Source organism: Blastomyces gilchristii, assembly GCF_000003855.2.
Source record: "Blastomyces gilchristii SLH14081 genomic scaffold supercont1.22, whole genome shotgun sequence".
Classification (NCBI taxonomy): Eukaryota; Fungi; Ascomycota; class Eurotiomycetes; order Onygenales; family Ajellomycetaceae; genus Blastomyces; species Blastomyces gilchristii.
In genome coordinates, this window is record NW_003101660.1 from 115,516 (window position 1) to 133,838 (window position 18,323).

Sequence of the window (18,323 nt, forward strand, 5' to 3'; positions counted from 1 at the left end):
GATGCATGCATGTGTATGTGTGTGTGTGTATGTGTGTGTGTGTATCACTGGGGAATCTCAACCAGCAAGAAAATGGAAAGAATCTATACATGCCAGCCAAGCCACCCACCCACCCACCCTCTTCTTTCTCCCTCTCTTTGTCTTTTTTCATGTACCATCATCTACCATCTTCCACTCTCACACTTACCCCGCCCTAAGAAAAACAAAAACACCCACTTTCATCCCCCCGGGACCCCCTATATCATAAGTCTCACTTATGTGTCCCCTTCCCCTGCTCCTTCATAAACTTGACAAATGACTTCTTATGCACCAGCCCCGCATACTGCCCATCGCGCAGGACACACATGTACCGCAGGCCGAGTTTGACGAAGCATTGATAGACGAGGCTTATGGGTGAGTGTATATCGAGGGCCACGGGAGCCTAGAGAGAAGTAGTAAACACAATATCGGTTAGTTGTGTGTATATATATATACTTTGTATTTGTATTTGGCATTTGGCCACGAGGGCGGATTGTGAAGAATGGATGTGGATGTGGGGAAATAAATTAGAAGAAGAAGCGTAAACGCAACAGGGGAAAAAAAAAAAAAAAAAAAAAAAAAAAAAAAAAAAAAAAAAAAAAAAAAAAAAAAAAAAAGAGAGAGAGAGAGAGAACATACCGGATCAATAAACGGTGTAAAATCCGCCATCCGCCCCGTTGAATCGACCCTCTCTCGATCCCGATCCCCCTCCGCACTCCAACCCTCATACGAACTATCAATACACATCAAACACATCGCCTCCTCCTCGTCCTCGAGCCTATCAAGCGCATACTCAAGCTCGGGCGCAGGGATCAGCCCGACCAGGATATTCTTGCGCAGGATCGGCAGGCCGCCGTCCAGTTCGCCGGCTAGGAGGAGCACGTCGAGTTTTTGGCGCAGCTCCGTGGCGGGGACGAGCGGGGAGTTGGAGATGTCTATGATACGGTTCTTGCGGACGCGGGGGACGAGTTCGCTGAGTTCGATGTCGGAGGTTGGGTGGAGTTTGTTGTCGAGGTAGGGGTAGGAGTTCATGTCCGTGAGGAGGTCCTGGAGGTGTGTTAGCATAATCATACGGGCGAGTTATTGACCCACTTGGGTGAGTTTGACGTATAGGAGGTGGAAAAAACTTACATAGATGCTCAGCGGTTCCATTGCATCCGCAGTCCATTTGGCGCAGAGGATTGCTAGGGAAAAGGGAAGCACATGGTCGAGGCTACCCGTTAATTCAAACAGGATGATAACCAGCGTCACAGAAAGTCGCGTAACACCGCACATCGTAGAGCCAGCAGCGATAAGAGCGTAAACTCCCGGGTTTATGCACGACAGAGCATCCCGCGAGCTGGAGCAGCTGCCAAAAAGAAAAGAGTCTGGGAAATGTACAACGAAATACTGGGCAATGTGGCCGACGATCCTGCCTAGTAAGCCACCGACAACCATAGACGGAACGTAGATGCCGGCAGGCACTTTGATCCCAAATGTTATAATGGTCAGAATGCTTTTGATAACAAAAAGCAATGACAAGGTAACGGATCACCTCGGGGATCTTGTCGCCCGTGGGGCAGAGTCCCCGTTCTCGATTCGGTGTCCGGATCACACGGACTGGCAAGCTCGAAAAGAAGTTCTGAAACGGGCAGCTTCGTATAGCGATTCCAAAAGCTAACTAAGCCCGTGATTAATGAAACTAAGACGACTTCCAGCAGCGGCCAGCGTTTGATAACGGGAATGCGGCGGAACGACTGTGCCCACAGTTTCGAGGCTTTGATAAACAAGGCACCCGAAGCACCTCCAAGGACCCCGAGGAGCATAAATATCAGAAGCTCGAAAACTTTCCAGTCTGAGACATATCGAACCTCGAACAACACAATTTTTCCGGTGCCATACGGGTTCAGGAATTTTAAAGAGAGGGCGGCAGCCTATTCCGGGATTAGTGTACATCACCACTGTAACTTATAAAATGGGGCAGCTCACAATGCAACAGAAGAATGTTCGAAAGAGTGTTTTGGGAGGGAAATAATAGCTAGGGCACGGATTTTGTTAGCTTTCGAATGCATCCTTGAAATGTAATATACTTTCCTGCTCTAACAGAGCAAAATGCGTACCTGACTTCTTCCAGACCGAACAAGACGCCTCCAATAGGGGCACCAAATGCAACACCAACACCGCTAGCAGCACTAGCACTCAACACCTCACGCCGTTTACCATCGTTGTGGTGATACTTCGAGAATATTCGACAGGATATGTTTCCAATGCAAGAGGCAATATGGACGTAGGGGCCCTCTTTTCCAACACTTAGTCCCGAGGCGACAGCCAACACAAGAGCCAACGTCTTTATGACCAGTGTTTTGAAGCCCAGATATCCATGAAGGACAAACCCACTGAGGATGACCTTCACCTCTGCAACACCACTTCCAGCAGCAGAGTAGTAAACCATAGGGGGAGCAGCAACTATCCCTCTCTGTGGCGACTGGCTAGAGGAGCTTGTTTTCCGATCGCGTATCGGTGAATCGCCGGGCGACTCTATCTCAGCTCCTAGATCCTCATCCAATGTAGATAGTGAGACCGATGACGGCACGACTGTTTTCGTAAGAAGCGTAAGTACACACGAGCACGCTGCAAGAACAACAGCCCAAAAGACAAAAGCAACAAAGTCGATCCATTTCCGGTCGATGGGGGACGACTCTAAAATCTCCGCCCAGGACAACCACGCATCACACTCCTGCTCCTCAGGCAAGCAGCAGCGTCGTCTGCTGAAGAACCAGTTCTCCGTACAGAACCCTTCTTTGACGTCAAACATGGCATTCTCCGTAACGTCGACGAAATACGCGACGCAGGCCGTTAGGCATCCAATGACCGCAACCAAAATCCAGCCTTGCGCTCCGTCAGCCCAAGCCAGCAGCCGCCCGCGAATATCCCTGCGGCTCCGCAGCTGTCTGAGCCGGATGCCATCTGCGATGCTATCATGCACCCAGTCGGTGGATGTAAACTGGTCGTACCACACCCTGTCATCCAAAAACGAGGCGCCCAGGGAATTCTTCGAGGAGTAGTCCCCCGTATCTGTGTGCGACCAGTCGCGTCCACCGAACTTGACAGCCTGGGAGTTTGCGCGGCTGTGGTTCCTGGGTATCCGAACACTGCCAGCGGTGCTGGGATGTCTGTGGAAAGGGGGCGGGCGGGTGCTAGAGGCAGAATTGGGGATGGTGGTGTAAGTGCGGTTTGAGTCGTCCGCAGCGCCCAAGAGACCTGTTCTCTCGTCCATGTCTGTTGTTGTGGGACGACGGGGGAGACGGCTGCGGATATCCAACTCCGCAAAACGAGTAGTTTGTTCACGCCGGCTGGTTGGGGATGGCGGCGAGGTCACTATCAGCCGGGGATTATCATCTTGGTCGCTGGTGCTGTCGTCGTCGTCACCACCCAGCCCAGAAGCGTTGGAGACGGATCGCTGGAGAGCAGGAGTCATTGTATTGTAGTAGAGTGGTGGTAGCAACAGTAGTAGTCGAGGAAGAAGTAGCAAGCACACTTCCTTGAAAAGTCAAGTGTTACTTTATTTCCGACAGTCTATTAGAGATAAAGTCATAACAAGTCAGCTTACCCGGAGCGGGCAGATGTCAGAAACAGGATAAAAGGCAAAGTAATGTCATGTGGGACATGGGTAGCTTTGGCAGCGAGCACTATCCGCGTTTTCCTTGCTGCTGGCTGTCAGGCGAGCGGTGGGAAGAGGCTGGGGATATTTAGGATAGGAACAGACACAGACAGACCAAGCAAATGAAGGCCGCCCTCCTCCCCAAGAACCATCCAAGGGCAGAAGCAAGCCAGCCCAAGTCCCCCCCCCAAAAGGTTAGGATCCAAACTGGCGCATTCAAGAGACGGTTGTAGTAGAATTGAACACACACACAAATGTAGATAGAGCGCGGGCGTGATGATGTTCTGTTTTGTTTGAGGTCAAGTTGTTTGGGGTTGTTTAACTAAATAGATAGTTAACTAACTAACTAACTAGTTAGGGAGGGAGCGCTAACTAGCGCCAGAGGAGAAACGCGCGATGAGGTCACTGTTACTGCGGGGGGGAGGGAGGGAGGTTTACATATCGTAAGTATTATTATTTATTCCTCTACAATGATTGTTTGTTCTCAAACATGAGAGAATGGATTTTAGAGAATTTAGGTACATGTATGTAATGTACTGTACATGTAGTTACATATGTAACTACATTCCATTCTGCAAATATTTTACCCGGCTTGGCCCATGGCAGAGGGTGATTTGTTCCCAGGAACAACAGGCCTTAACTTTGACTGATCCAAGGTTGCTTTGCTCTAACATCCGTTACTTTACTTCGAACTCTAGCGGTAGAAGTAGTAGAGTAGAGTAACTAGTAATAGTAGTAGTAGTGTATCCATTAATAATTCTCAAACTGGCTCAAGTTAGTCACACCATAGTTATATAACTATATATATATATTATACTCCGTATAACAAGCTCAATCGAACCCTTGTAGCTAGATACTTTATCCCATAAATATTATTACCCAGGAACATTGCTTCTCCATCCAAGCCAATCAGAACCCTAGCAAACCCGACTCCTTACTGATGTAGAGCACTGCATGAATATGACTACGAGTTATACGTAGATAGTAGGTTTTTATGAATGATTTTGCTTTCTAGATGTAGTGGATTTGCTACTAAAGTATACGAACCAGCAGCTGAGGCAAGTTCAGATGCCTTTCAATGTCTGCTCATGGATCTGTTCTTGAATTCAAGGATGAATGTGACAGTTTCGTGTTGCATCGTTGTATAGTAAGTTACATGTACGTGTACATGTACTATGAGAGAACGTGGATGGATGTTCTTTGCATTTTGTACCTTCTTCTAATCCTGACTGAGATCATTATAGACCTGGGATTGACTATAACATACCTTGCTGCCTTTTTGTATCCCTCATGAGGGCTTAGATATCCGAGCTTCAAAGTGCATAACTAGTTACCAAAACAAAACAAAACATTTCTGGCCACTCTGAGAAGTTATTACGCAGATCTCTATTCTATCCACCACCTCCTAAACGTCTCTACTATATTGTTGAATCCAAAATTGCCGTTTGTATACAGCGTACGTACGACATCCAGCTCTAGCGGTGACATATGGATGGGTTTCCAGTCACCCACCACCCCCGCCAGTACGGCAGCCTACAGTGACATTTGGGTCAAATGGCTTTTTTGGGATGTTTTTCAGTGTAAAAGCTTAATTCCACATAATACTCATTATATAGACACACACCAATGAAACTAGTCCTAATATGGTTAGTATATTACTATATATGGTTTAATCAGTCCTGGCTTTTAGACTATGAGATATAATTATAGAGCCCCCCCAGGTATAGAGCCCCCTCAAGCGTATAGACCGGGTATAGAGACCCCGGGCATAGGGCTCTCCCCTGATGTTGATCACTATTTCATACAATCTCCAATGAGGAGATTCTGATTGCTAATACAATCCAATATCGTTGATGTGTGCTCATTGTAACACTAGTTTAAAATACTCATTTGACCTAGATGTCACTTCTAGGCTGCCGTAGCCAGGGGCAGAACGCGAATAACTAGTTAATACTTTCTGGCTTCACCCCCACATTTCCCACTTGCATTAAGTATAACTACACGTCATTGCCAGACCTCACCATGTCGACCACAAATATCACCAACCCTGACTCCTCCAATTCCTCGTCCTTTGTGGAGTATGACCAGATTATTCTCTTTGGCGACTCCATAACCCAGGGCTCGTGCGATCAGGGGAGCGGCGGGTTTGCCTTCTGCCCCGCCTTGCAGCACGGTAGGTACATATATGTATATCCTGCTCGTTCCCCCGCCAGTTTTAACATTGTCTTCTATATAACTGTGCCTGTATAAGCTTGTATAGATCGGGAATGTCTGCTCTCATTTCGTACAAGAAAGATGAAAGAAGAAAACCGTTTTTTATCCCTGTTTTCGAAGGTGGCAGCTGAGTCTTCATCTAGATTATATTAGACGTTTCGATATCATCAATCGGGGCTTCAGGTAAAGCAAGCTATCGTAGAAAACACTCGCAACCCACCACATCGGCTAATCAGGTATTTACAGTGGCTATACATCTGAGCAAGCTCTCGCAATCTTCCCATGCTTCTTCCCGCCCGTGCAAAAGGCGAGGGTCCGCCTAATGGTAACTAACTCCTCTCCACCCGTGCAATCAATCCCCTACGAGCATGCACCAACTATAAGCAACGGAAAACAGAAGATATAAACTAGAATATAATAATAACTCAACATGAAAGCAAAAGAGCAGAGGCCAACTAACAAAATATAACACAAATCCCCACAGACCGTCTTCTTCGGCGCAAATGACGCCGTCCTCCCCGGCTTCCAGCAACACGTCCCCCTCAACCTCTATAGAGAAAATTTAATAAAAATCCTCACACACCCGCTCATCAAAGCGCATCCGGAGACAAATCTCTTACTCCTGACCCCACCACCTGTCAATGAGTATCAGTTTTCCCCCTCAGATACAGATACAGATACAGGCGCAGGTGCAGATCGAGATGTAGATGCGGATGTAGGTACGCAGCCCGGCGCGCTCGATCCCGAACCCGAACCCGAACCAGCCTCCCCAATAATGCGCAAAGCCTCCCGGACAAAACAATACGCCGACGCCTGCCGAGAGGTGGGCAAGAAGCTCAACGTGCCCGTTGCCGATATATGGACTGCATTCATGACTGTGGCTGGGTGGGTGGATGGCCAGCCGCTGGCGGGATCGAGAGAGGTGCCTGTGAATGAGAGGTTGCAGGCGTTGTTGTCAGATGGTATGTCTATATAACACATACCTCCATCTATACTTTTGTCAAAATAGGTTTTTTGCTCCTTAGTTACCCTTACTTACCTGTCGTGGCCTTTGTGTGTGTGTGTGTGTGGGTGGGTGTGTTAGGTCTCCATTTCAACCCGGCCGGCTATAGGGTGTTGTACGATGAGGTGACGAGGGCGATCCGGACGCATTATCCGCACCTCGCGCCTGAGAATGTGCCTATGCATTTCCCTCCGTGGCAGAGTGCGCCGAAATCGTAGTTCACTTGGAGTTGGTTCCTGGGGAAAGAGGCGCTTGCGGGCGCCGCACTTTATTATTATTATTATTATTATTATTATTGTTCACTATATGATGGAGGAAGAGACCAAGAGAACTGCTACGGGCAAAGAGATATAATAATATGGATCACGGCTCAGAACCGCCAGCGAGAGTTGAGGATAGGCGAGGAAACGAACCCCTCGCCCTCCCCCTAACCCCCGCCTCTCGTCCCCATAGGGGCACCCGTTCTAATTCTTTTCTTACATACCATATTCTTTTCCGAAACATAAGAAGAAACTTCATCATGTCTTATGGAATGGGTAGAGGTGTGCTGAATGCCACAAGCAAAACATTGTGTCTCCGCTCTATCAACCCCCCGTCGCTCCCAAGGTTCGAAGGGAGAGAGGAAGTGGACGTAGCTCAACGGTGGTGGACGATGGCATTAGGATTTGAAAGGTGAGTAAAGAGGTCAACGGGGATGGGTTTGTCTAATTTAGGGAGATATTTATATTTATATTTCCATTACTTTTTATTTATTTATTTATTTATTGCATATATCCGTGGGGGTGGTCAATTTCGTCTGATTCATGTAATTTTGTTTTCAAATAATTACTTTTTAAAGATGGATATATGCGCGGCCTTTACATATTAACGCGGGAGATCTACATTGCCATGGAAAATTCCACCCGACCAAGGAGAAACAGGGCTTCTTTTTGATTTCACAGAGCATATTCCATGGTTTATTTATCAGAGGATACTCAGCGGCAATCCCATTATTATTAGTTACGGCTGTTTGGCGCTAGTTGCCTTGCCTTGCAATCGTTTCGCCTTGCCAGCGCCATACCATACCATACCATAGTTACCATAACCACTGAGACCAGACCAGACCCCGGACCAAGCCAACTCTACGCAGTAAGCCGCCTGCCTTAACGAAACATCTCGCCCAACCATCACCATCACTCATTCCACCAACTTCACCACCACCACCAGCAAACCACCAACCACCATCACATCCACCTCCACGGCTCAAACACGACAGGAACTTCCCCGGGAAATACCCCTCCGATCACCTCACTGCCATCATCAGCAGAAACCAAATTCTCCCATCCTTACAACATTGCCTTCTCCACCCGTGCAGAGGAAACCTGCAAACTAACTACGTATCTTTTTCTTTGTACCCGCATTCGCCCCCAGAGCCATCCCATCCCATCCCCCCCCCTCTCCCCTCTGCCATCACCACCCATCAAAACTCCCGGTCCGCCGCCGTTGCCGTCTCGAACGGAATATATACTCTCCCACAGCCTCCACCACAACGTCCTTTCCTGCTGAAATCAGAACAACCGATACAACGAGCGAAACATAACCTCTTTCTCCCGGATTCGATAATCCTGGCCCCCCCCCCTCCTCTCCCCTTCCACCCCCCTCCGCCTTCCTGTCATCCATCCTTTGGAAAGGCCACTCTTTCGTCCCATCTCACCCACTCTACTCCCTCCGTCTCCGTCTCCGCCTCCTCCTCCACCTCCACCTCCGACAAGAACAACAACTACTACAACAAGCCCCCGCCCGACTTCCCCGGTCCCGCATCCCCGTCATCCGCTCCTCGTGTTAGAACGGTCATAACTATCACCCTTTGGCTAGCCACAAGATCTACATACGGTAATCTTAGGCACCCTCGGGTGGTTCTGTTTGATACACTGGCAGATTCTAATACATCTCACTTGGGTGGGCGGAGGCCTTGAGGCCTTCTCGCAGAGCCTGGCCCTGGCGGGAGACGAGGGTGTGAGGTTGTTAACGGACGGTTGAATCGATTGTTTTACCGTTGCGGCAAATAGAGTATTGTTTGAAAAAAGGAGAGAAAAAAAAAAGAGAGAAAAGAGAGATCAGGGGCCCTTTGTTCTTTGTTCTTGAGAGAATAAGATTAGTGGAGGGGATCGGTTAACACGGAGGTTCACAGTATCAGCGGGGCAAGAAGTATCGAAACAGAGAGGTTATAATATCTTGGGGGAAAAGGAGAAAAGAAAAGAAAAGAGAAGAGAAGGCACGGGAATCATAAACGAAAACGACCGGGTCCAGGATTACTTTTTTTTTTTTTCGTTTCTTTCTTTTCGGTTTTTTATTCTCTTATTGGAAGGTTTATTTGACCCGGAGGTTTATTTGTTTTCGATCTCAGGCGCATCAATAAGCTCGTTTATTCTTGGATCAGCTGCCAGCTTGCTCCCTGGACTTTTCTCTTCAGGGTTCGTTGAACCATCGACGGATGCTTGTTTTGCGGAATTAGTTCTGTTCGCGGTCGTCTTGCTCCGGCTTCCCCATTTCGCCCTGTGGCCCACCAAACCAGCTACGCTGCTCCCAAGAGCAATATCCCTACATCGGGTGGATTTTGCTGCTCCGTGAATGATTATTGGGAATGGACGCGCAATACCCATTTGCATCAAGAGAAGACATCTGGCGCGTTCAAGAGGAGGTGAAAGACCTATTTGCAGCCCAGCTCGAGCACGGAGAGCGGATATCTAGATTGGAACGGCGTCGTGACGACGATGCGAGGATGAAGAGTGTTTGGGGCCCGTTATCTCCGTTTCCGGGGTCTATTGGCACCGTGCACCACCAAGGTAAGTGACCATACAAAAAAAAAAAAAAAAAAAAAAGCCTTCAAAGTGGGGGATGCACACGAATTGAGCCCTGTTAGAAATAAATAATTTTCTAACACTGTCATGTGGATTAGAAACATCCTTCAACCCGACTGCTGAGCCTTTCAAAGGGTTTGACCAAACACACCAACATGGGTTGACGGGAGCGCTACATCTGGAAAATGAGGAAGAACCTCGTCGCGGGGCTTCACGGGCAAACAGTGTGCGATTCGATGAGAGCTCGATGTATTATAGCCAAGCAAACAGATCAACCGCTGAGCTCCTCCCATTGCGAACTGGCAGTGGGCTGGGAAGCCATCCGCTGACGGAGCGGTCGCTTTCTCATCGATCTGACGGGAAACAGAGCTCGTCGGGCCAATCGCACCATTCCGCGCGCACCAATAGCATGGGGCTGGAAGCATCTCGCTTACTTGGTGGTGGGAATGGGACCTCGTCTGCCAGCAACACTCCCTTGCCTCCACCTCCCGGACTATTCATTCTAGGCCCTGTCCCGTGCATCATCCGTTGTTGGCTCACGACGAACTTTTCCAATGACTCGTTGCTCTACGCTGCAGTGTGCACGGGGTCATACCGCTCAGCCATCAGTGAACAGATGGTGCGGAAACTAGGCCTCGAGGAAGAGGCAGCAGAGGAGGATGGTGTGCGAATCATCAAACTTCCAGTCTACCTCCCTGAGGCCAGTGTATACCAGCCATCGTCCCGCGGCGGGAGCCCGGTCCCCCAGCTACCTGCGTTGACTGTTCGATTTATCATCCGTGGCGCAGACCTGAGTGACAAAAGCATCCAGATTTTCCTAGGCAGCGATGTCCTCCGCGCACACAATGCCGACATTCTATTCTCGCAGGACAAGATGCTCATTGTCGATGACGGGCGCAACAAAATCTCAATTCCCTTGGTTCGCCCGGAGGATGATTCTACGTTTAGATATCTAACTACTGGCCCAGAGGATCTGTCAACACTATACAACGGAACTACCAGCGACAAGCGAACTGGCCTTGTAGTGACCAATGGAGACCAGCCCACTACTGAGCGTGAACTCCCAACTTCCGCGGGCCATGACAACATCACAACCTCAGACAAGGCTGATACTTCCACCAACTTAGGCGCCCGCGCCTCCTCGGACTCCTTCGACCGAAAACCCATCCGTTCCTCCGCGCGCCATTTCACCGACGATTCCTCGGACAACAACAGTCCAGATCAGCGCCACTATCCCAAACCCAGCGCGGGCGACCGCGCGTTCACGGGCACGTCAACCTCATCTGCGAAAGCAGAGGGTAGCGGCGTCTGGGGCCCCTGGCGTCGCGATACCACCGGCGACAAGGGGGAGAATACGGGGGCAACAGGAACAACGACATCCACTAGCGCAAGTATGTACAGCAGCACCACCAGCCCCTTCATGTCCGCTTACCAGCGTTCAACCCGGACGCGGAATATGAAGATCCTGAAACCGACCAAGTCGACCTCATCAGTAAACACGGTGTCTAGACAGGCTTCCTCCAGCGGCGTTGGCACTCCCACAACTACCACAACTACCGCAACAGGAACCGCCTCGTCTGGCTTTGGCAGCGACTCGCGCTTTCCCCCCGTAGACCAACACCGTACCGGCACCAGCACAAGCACTAGTTGCGATGGCCACGATCATATGACGACATCGTCATCCCAACATGCGCAGCAGTCCGTGAATGGTGCTGGCGCGGGGAAACCTTCTTCTAGCGATGGAGGAGGTGGCAGTGCGGGGCCGTGGTCTGGCAAGTCACGCACGGCGAATCCGGTTGGTGGGGCGTCGGCGTTTGGATGGCTGAATTCATCGCAGCGGAGGAAGGATGGGATGGGTTCTGAGTGAGATTGTACTACGGGCGTTAGTGAGCGGGTGTATGATCACAATGATATTGGTATGGGTAATGGATGGGATGATGTCTGTCTGATTCTGTTTTCTTCAGTGGTGAGGCGGATTGTGAATGAGTTGAGTGGATGGATGGATGGATGGATGGATGGGATCGGCGTACATCATATTTCTTGTCATGATGATTGGCATGCTGTGAGAGAGATGATGGAAGGCGACGTGAGAATAGGGTTAGTCCTAATCCCATCGATCTTTGATCACAATGAGATGTTTGTGCGTAAGATTCTTTACCGTTCTTTTTCTTCTTTTCTTTCAACCACTGTTTTCTATTAAAATTGGCCGCAAAGGGGCGTGTGTAGTGGGCGGGCTTGCCAATTTCCATAACCCCAGTCCATTTCCAATTGCCATGAAATAATGTAATATCATTATCATACCGCTTCTTCAAGGGTGTATTGAAAATTACAAGCCAAAAGTTAAGATATTTATTTACTTATTATCTGCTCTGCTTCCAGCCAGCCAGCGTTCAAGCCCCCCTCTCAAAGCCCAAAACTCTCAACACAAACTCCCCCTCCCTCACCCACCCCGCCTTCACCTCCTCGCCCACCCAAGAAGAAACATCCTCCGCACTCACCCTTCTCCACCCCCCATCATCACCTCGCTCCAATTCCTCACTATCCAGCGGGAAAAACGTATCGCATTCAGACCCGTTGACGGAGTTCTCCGCCGCCATCGCCTCCTCTTCCCCTACCGTGGTAATACCAGTAGCCGTAGCCGCAGGTGTAGCCGTAACATCGCTTGATAGAGCTGGCTCTGGTGCTGAAGCCGGAGCAGGACACCGTCTTATATCCGTCATAACAATCCTCATCGTCCCCGCATTCGCGCCGTGTTGCTGCTGTTGCTGCTGCTGCTGCTGCTGCTGCTGTTGTTGTTGTTGCTGTTCCCCACCGTCCAGTGTAGGTTTAAGATTTAGAGCGGCGGCGTATATCTCACCGCCGCCGATGATGAAGATATTCGCGAGGCAGCGGGTGGCGTTGTGAGAGAGGGGGCCCGGGGTGGGGGTCGTCCTGAACGCGTCGTGGAGGGCCGCCACGGCGGATTCGAGGCTGTTTGCTACGAGGACGTCGGGGGTTTCTTCTTCTGGTTTTGGCCCCGTTTCCGGCCCTGTTTCCGGTTTTGGTGTCGATGATGGCGTAGTAGTGGTCGCGCCGATATTTCCTCCCTCCCTGCTATTGTTCTTCCTCTCCTTCTCCCTCTCCCTCTCCCCCGCCGCCCTCCACTCCCCCTCGATCCGCGCCCTCTCCCTCCCCGACCGGTCCCGCGTCACAACGACATTCACACGGCCCGGTAACGGCCGAAAGCGCGCGGGGAGCGAGTCATATGTCTTCCGGCCCATTATCACCGCGTTAACTGCACTTGTGCTTGTGCGTGTGGCATTTTCCGGCGCCGGGGCGCGCGTCGTGACGCGCGAGAAGAAGGCCATGTCTGTTTTTATGCGGGACCAGGGGAGGGTTCCGGCATGGCCGATGCCTAGGCGGCGGCGGTGGTGGTGGTCGCTGGTTGTAGGCGAGGGAGAGGGTGTTGTTATGGGTGTTGTGGCGACGATGAGGGTGAGAGGCGGGAGGGGGTGGAGGAGGGTGCGGGCGGAGGTGGGGAAGGGGTGTGGCATTGCTTCTGTGTCGTCGGTGGTGGTGGTGGGCGGGGGTGTTGGCATTTTTGTTGGAGAGGTTGGAACTGGGGGTTGGACCTGAGATTGAGAGGATGGGAGAGGATGGGAGAGTTGTTGGTGTGGTGAGTGGTGTTGTTGTCTTACATGTCGATTTGTGGTGGGATTGGAGGTTCTCGTGGTTGGTGCGCTCATTAGTTAGTTATTTACCCTTTTGGGATGACGTGAAGCTCCCCAGAGGAACGGGAGTAGAACAACGAATAATATTTTAACGAGGGAAATTTGAATTGTTCTTGTGTAGAATTGATCTAGATTTATGATTATAATAAATACCTCTGCTCCAAATATCATTATTTGTTAGATTCAACTGAAATAGAAAACACAAACTTGCCCAACGCCGATTCCTTTCCCAATCCCACTGCAAAAATCACAAATACCTTAACGCCACTGCAGCCAAAATAACACCATGATCAGATAATATATCGCACTGAAGGGGGAAAAAAATAATGAGAATGCAGGGAACAAAACACGCGCGTCCGGCTGTTTTGATAACTTATTCCATTGACAACACGCCCCCCTTCTCAATGGCATTCTTGACCGCTTGCGCATCCCTCTCCAGACCCTCCCTCCTTTGTACATCCCTCTCATCCTCGCCCAGGGTGTCTAATTTGCCAAATAGCCATGCTTCCTTCATTGTCCGTGTTAACGAGAGGATATCTTCCGCGGCGCGAATCTAGGGTAAGGGGAAAAAGCGGGAGAAATTAGCAAGTTTGCGCTCTTGCCAGGGGTATTTGTTCCGTTTGTACTGTACTTGCGCAGTAATTTCGGAAGTTAAAAAAAAAAAAAGGATAACGATAACAGGGGCTGAGCAAATACGAACAAGAGCAGTAGACTCGACGTCGAGTTGATATGTTTCGATGGCTGTGGATGTGAAGCTTGTATTATCGACCTGAATTTATTTTTTTGGGGTTTCGCCCACCCACGTTAGTCAGCCACCCAATATTTGTAAAAACTTGCAAAATGCGTCCCTCTCCGTCCCTATGTCCAGGCAGGGCGTATCTGGTATATTATCTCACCGTTGCGGTTGCCATGATATTCTCGAATCGTTGTAGCAGCTGCGCGACGTTGGTGTTTATGCGGGCTGTTTGGCGATGGCGGCAGACCATACGTCATCCGGATTTAGCTCTTGTGGCCTTCAATTGAGCGGATGGAGGGGAACTCCAATTTGCGGAAAAGTGAGAATACTGACCTTGCAAAGCCCGGGATGTGGGTTGCTGAGGGTCCATGGTGAGGAGAGTGAGAAACCTATAGATACGTGCTTAATGAAATGATGGAGGACGGAATATTTGGATGTTAACGAGTGAGCCCTGGAGATTTATTAATGTCACGTGATTGGCCTTATAGCAACCTGGAAAAGGGAACAATGGCAATGAACTAGAGTCCTTATTCCCGTAGCATGTAATAACTATGTACTATATCTATGAAATAGCAATATCAATCCCACGTTCCTAACCCGTGCTATGTGATCTGCCCTTTTCCTCACTGCTGCAGTCCTTGTACCGCCCCCCTTTCCATTCCCCTGGAGTTTGAGCAGAGCTCATAGTCTTCGGAATGATCCGCGGCCTACCCAGCATGGTAGGCTAATACAGAGTGACACCGTGGCCGGATCGGTCTTAAAAACTCAAAGATGCGGACAAAGACGACCTTGGGGGCTGATGGGTTGCCAATTCTAGTTGTGCGACGGTGCAGTGACCTACCATGTAGAATTTTCTACCGCTGGCAAAGAACGCGAAGATGCGTATTGGGGTACTTCGTTCGTATTATTTTTGTATATGTACAGTTGAGTACCTAGGTGACTCCAATGTTACCGATGTCAACCCAGGTTACCTCACGTATTTAGACTAGAATATACTATGTTAGCGAACTAGTGCACCCGACACTGGGGGTTTGGAAAATAATTACCATGAAGCGTTTATGGAAATCGGAACGTAACAAATCCTAAAACGGATCTCTATCAGCCATATTTCTCCCTTGAGCTGTGTGGAAATGTGAGAAACAGGTCATTATACGTTAACAAATTCCTTTTTGCCCCTATTCTCCGTACCGCGCGCTTGATTCTTAAAGACAACATCATCGTCCCATCGCCGCTTAACATTGAAGTCCTGTGGATTAAGTAGCGGGTTGCCTCGTGCGATATCGACTTCGCGTTTCTCCTGTTCTTGCGCTTCTCGCTCTTGTTCCTAACAAGTGTACCGTGTCAGTAGACTCCAGTTACCCTGTTCACCAGAACTTGTCAGGATGACCAGTACAAACCTCTTTTGCCTTCTGCTCAGCTCGTTCCTTTTTAATCTTTTCTAATTCTCGCATTAACTCCGCAGTTTCATCTTCTTCTTCATCATCACTATTATCCCATCAGCGGCAGTTCACTTAGAAGGCAGCAACAGGTGGCGTCACATACCTATCGTCTTCACTACTATCGCTCTCTGACCCAGCTGAATCCGCATCTATATCTCGTGTTTCCTCTAGTATTCGCCGCCTCTTAGCCTCCGGGTCTTCTATGTCGCCGATCTCAACTTCACTCGACCCATTCTCAAGCTGGCGTTTCGGTACGGATGGCTCGATCGCAGCGGGAGAGGATGCGGAAGATGCGGAGGTATCTTGGGAAATACCCTTCTTGGCAAAATGGGCGGCCTCAGCTCTCAGGAGCTCGGCTCTCAGATCGCGCTTCTCGTCTGCATCGCCACCTTGTCCGGGTTTTCTATCAATAAAACGTTAGTGGTGCGCGGATTCATTGAGGAATTAGTCCCGGAGGGATAGGAGGTCGGGAATGCCCTACCTGGTTTTCAGGAATGTATGTGCCGGGAGAAGACGCTGGTGGTATGCGGGACCTCTTAGAGCCTCCTTGCCTCGTGCCTATTCCAAAGCGTAAGTTTCTTGTACTTTCGCGATTGTTGGAGGAGGGAGCTTACCGGGTCAAAGGTTGGCCTATGGGCTAGTGCAGAATTAGTAACTCAGTTCGTTGACAGCATAGATGTCGTACATACCTGTGGTCATGTTGGAGCTCGTGACAGTGATTAATCTTAACACTGATTTAAAATATGAAAATCAAAACGTGATTGTTGATTGTCTTCACCGACGTGCCCTTTGGTTGTCATGAACAGGAGAATCAACGGGAACACTCAATAAATGCCAAGAAATAAAAGCGCTTAGTCAGCATCACACATGTCGCATCAATGATTGTCCGTATGTTATGAAGAGCTCTGGCGTATGCCTGCGGAATTTTAAGCGTCAACCTGAGTCCTCCACCCATGGAATATTGGATAGAAACACCTGAGCATGCCGAAGGAAGCTGATATTTCGGCCAACGAGCGCACATTCATCCTGGAGGCTCTCCATAAAAATGTGCGACTCGATGGCCGTGCTTTGGACCAGCTCCGCCCGCTGACAGTCTCCTTCGGGGATGAATACGGACATGTCAAACTGCAATTGGGAAAAACTAGGTTCGTTCGTTTAGTCATTTTGTGCTTGCTCGTCAGAGACGAAGCTACTCTATGTATTTCAATATTCGCCTACGGAAGAAGAATATACTTATATATTTTAGTGACTAACGCAAAAGCTAGTGTCGTCGTGCGCATATCTGCGGAGGTGACGAAGCCCCGCCCTGAGAGGGAGAACGATGGAATTTTCACAGTTTCGGTGGAACTTAATGATATGGCTTCGCCTGCCTACGAGACGGGGAGGTGCGTTAAATCGGTCTACCAACGCCGTATCAATTAATTGGTTTTCAACGTCATTGCTAAGACCTTTGTTTTCTTACAGACAATCGGAGCTAGAAACCCAGCTTGTCCGTACCCTTGACAGGATAATCCGGCGGTCCAATGCCCTCGACACGGAATCGCTGTGCATTGCGGCGGGGAAGAATTGTTGGCATGTTCGGGCAGATGTACATGTCGTGGACTCAGACGGTGGACTGGTTGACAGTTGCTGTCTTGCCATCATGACTGGTTTGCTCCACTTCCGTCTACCAGAAGCGGTTGTTCGCGACGGGCGGGTGACCGTCTACCGTCCAGAAGAAAGGGTCCCGTCACCCCTGAACCTGACTAAACTCCCCCTCTCCACTACGTTCAATATGTACGATGAGGGAAGAATCATTGTGCTAGATGCAACCTCGAAGGAGGAAGCTGTGAGCGAAGGAAGCCTCATCATTGCTCTGGATAAGACTGGCGAGATTTCTCTTTATACAAAACCAGATGGGACCCCGGGCGATCCATTAAGTATGATTTCATGCTCGACCGTAGCACTTGCCAAGATAAAGGAGATGAACAAATTCATATCCACGAAGTTGGAGGAAGACCTGAAGATTCGGGAGCAGGCACGTCAACGTGCTGCAGAATCGAGCGCCGCCAATGAAAGATAACTCAATGACCCCTCAAGACCTTTTTTTTTCTCCTTTTTAGATCCGTGTATAATGGTGAATGGACTCTTGTGAATGAAATGGTGTCTGTTTGCTAGGGGCCGGAGATTGCCATTAATAATTATTAGCTGTAAACTCAGCTGCCCATCACTGGCCCATTAGGCTTGGTGCTCGCTGGGCCGCCTCCCTGTTGGCTTGATTTCCTTTAGTGCCTGGGCGCTTACGAGACTTTTACTTGGTGCCTGGTGGACCCCAGGGCTGGAGCAGCGGATGCATAAAAATAGAACATTTCGATTGAGGATGTAACATCCTGATGCACAAGAAAGTATCTCTCAACCTCTTCACGGCGCTGAGTTGGAATACTCAGCAAGAATTGGTGAGCGGAAATAAATTTAAATGAATATTATATCTTGATCCTCCAGCCCTACGCGCTCTTCATTGCCGTTCCCTGTAACATTAATCAGTGTCAAACCATACACATTTTGGTAACTTCCTGTCATAAAATACCGGAGTCTGTGGAGGACAATCTGTAACCAACACACAGAAAGGAACAACAACCTACGCACTCCATAAGTTGGTTTAAATGGATTTTTTTGTTGTCCACCAAGTAGTAAATATTCCCTTTCCACAAAATAATTTAGTTTGTTCCAACTATATAGGTAAA

The 18,323-nt window shown here is 49.3% G+C and overlaps 7 protein-coding genes across 7 annotated transcripts; 3 read left to right on the forward strand and 4 right to left on the reverse strand.

Annotated features, from left to right (window-relative positions):
• Window positions 1-250: 250 nt before the first annotated feature.
• Window positions 251-3,475, reverse strand: BDBG_08051 (chloride channel, other eukaryote; the record flags this gene model as incomplete). The annotated part of the gene is made up of 6 exons (XM_002621382.1): window positions 251-421; window positions 658-1,065; window positions 1,150-1,481; window positions 1,553-1,931; window positions 1,987-2,035; window positions 2,118-3,475. The coding sequence occupies 6 exons, from the start codon at window positions 3,473-3,475 to the stop codon at window positions 251-253; spliced, it is 2,697 nt and encodes an 898-aa protein (XP_002621428.1).
• Window positions 3,476-5,680: 2,205 nt separating this feature from the next.
• BDBG_08052 (GDSL Lipase/Acylhydrolase) lies at window positions 5,681-7,650 on the forward strand (the record flags this gene model as incomplete). Its single annotated transcript, XM_002621383.2, has 5 exons — window positions 5,681-5,831; window positions 6,016-6,055; window positions 6,119-6,197; window positions 6,357-6,834; window positions 6,957-7,650. The coding sequence occupies 5 exons, from the start codon at window positions 5,681-5,683 to the stop codon at window positions 7,091-7,093; spliced, it is 885 nt and encodes a 294-aa protein (XP_002621429.1). The 3' UTR covers window positions 7,094-7,650.
• A 284-nt stretch (window positions 7,651-7,934) lies between these two features.
• BDBG_08053 (uncharacterized protein) lies at window positions 7,935-13,646 on the forward strand. Its single transcript, XM_002621384.2, has 2 exons — window positions 7,935-9,700; window positions 9,814-13,646. Exons 1-2 carry the CDS (start codon window positions 9,499-9,501, stop codon window positions 11,580-11,582), a joined length of 1,971 nt encoding a protein of 656 aa, XP_002621430.1. The 5' UTR covers window positions 7,935-9,498; the 3' UTR covers window positions 11,583-13,646.
• Window positions 9,864-13,521, reverse strand: BDBG_08054 (dihydrofolate reductase). The gene has a single exon (XM_031723379.1). The coding sequence runs from the start codon at window positions 13,438-13,440 to the stop codon at window positions 12,106-12,108; it is 1,335 nt and encodes a 444-aa protein (XP_031580526.1). The 5' UTR covers window positions 13,441-13,521; the 3' UTR covers window positions 9,864-12,105.
• Window positions 13,522-14,637, reverse strand: BDBG_08055 (uncharacterized protein). The gene is made up of 4 exons (XM_002621386.2): window positions 14,495-14,637; window positions 14,322-14,386; window positions 14,126-14,194; window positions 13,522-13,978 (listed from the first exon to the last, which is right to left on the reverse strand). Exons 1-4 carry the CDS (start codon window positions 14,529-14,531, stop codon window positions 13,799-13,801), a joined length of 351 nt encoding a protein of 116 aa, XP_002621432.1. The 5' UTR covers window positions 14,532-14,637; the 3' UTR covers window positions 13,522-13,798.
• A 32-nt stretch (window positions 14,638-14,669) lies between these two features.
• Window positions 14,670-17,753, reverse strand: BDBG_08056 (Cwf15/Cwc15 cell cycle control family protein). The gene is made up of 9 exons (XM_002621387.2): window positions 17,063-17,753; window positions 16,290-17,000; window positions 16,215-16,237; window positions 16,082-16,158; window positions 15,704-16,003; window positions 15,559-15,646; window positions 15,315-15,485; window positions 15,208-15,243; window positions 14,670-15,146 (listed from the first exon to the last, which is right to left on the reverse strand). Exons 2-9 carry the CDS (start codon window positions 16,297-16,299, stop codon window positions 15,129-15,131), a joined length of 723 nt encoding a protein of 240 aa, XP_002621433.1. The 5' UTR covers window positions 16,300-17,000; window positions 17,063-17,753; the 3' UTR covers window positions 14,670-15,128.
• On the forward strand, window positions 16,582-17,662 carry BDBG_08057 (exosome complex component RRP45; the record flags this gene model as incomplete). Its single annotated transcript, XM_002621388.1, has 3 exons — window positions 16,582-16,745; window positions 16,866-16,985; window positions 17,065-17,662. The coding sequence occupies 3 exons, from the start codon at window positions 16,582-16,584 to the stop codon at window positions 17,660-17,662; spliced, it is 882 nt and encodes a 293-aa protein (XP_002621434.1).
• Window positions 17,754-18,323: the final 570 nt, after the last annotated feature.

Coding starts and splice junctions, on each gene's coding strand:
- BDBG_08053 (XM_002621384.2), top strand. CDS start 9,499: ATGGACGCGCAATACCCATTTGCATCAAGAGAAGACATCTGGCGCGTT. Junction 9,701..9,813: donor TGGCACCGTGCACCACCAAG/GTAAGTGACCAT, acceptor CATGTGGATTAG/AAACATCCTTCAACCCGACT.
- BDBG_08054 (XM_031723379.1), bottom strand. CDS start 13,440: ATGAGCGCACCAACCACGAGAACCTCCAATCCCACCACAAATCGACAT.
- BDBG_08055 (XM_002621386.2), bottom strand. CDS start 14,531: ATGGACCCTCAGCAACCCACATCCCGGGCTTTGCAAG. Junction 14,195..14,321: donor ATATCATGGCAACCGCAACG/GTGAGATAATAT, acceptor AAATAAATTCAG/GTCGATAATACAAGCTTCAC. Junction 13,979..14,125: donor ACGTCGAGTCTACTGCTCTT/GTTCGTATTTGC, acceptor CCCTTACCCTAG/ATTCGCGCCGCGGAAGATAT.
- BDBG_08056 (XM_002621387.2), bottom strand. Junction 16,159..16,214: donor ATAGGCCAACCTTTGACCCG/GTAAGCTCCCTC, acceptor GCTTTGGAATAG/GCACGAGGCAAGGAGGCTCT. Junction 15,244..15,314: donor GCAAAAAGGAATTTGTTAAC/GTATAATGACCT, acceptor GATCCGTTTTAG/GATTTGTTACGTTCCGATTT.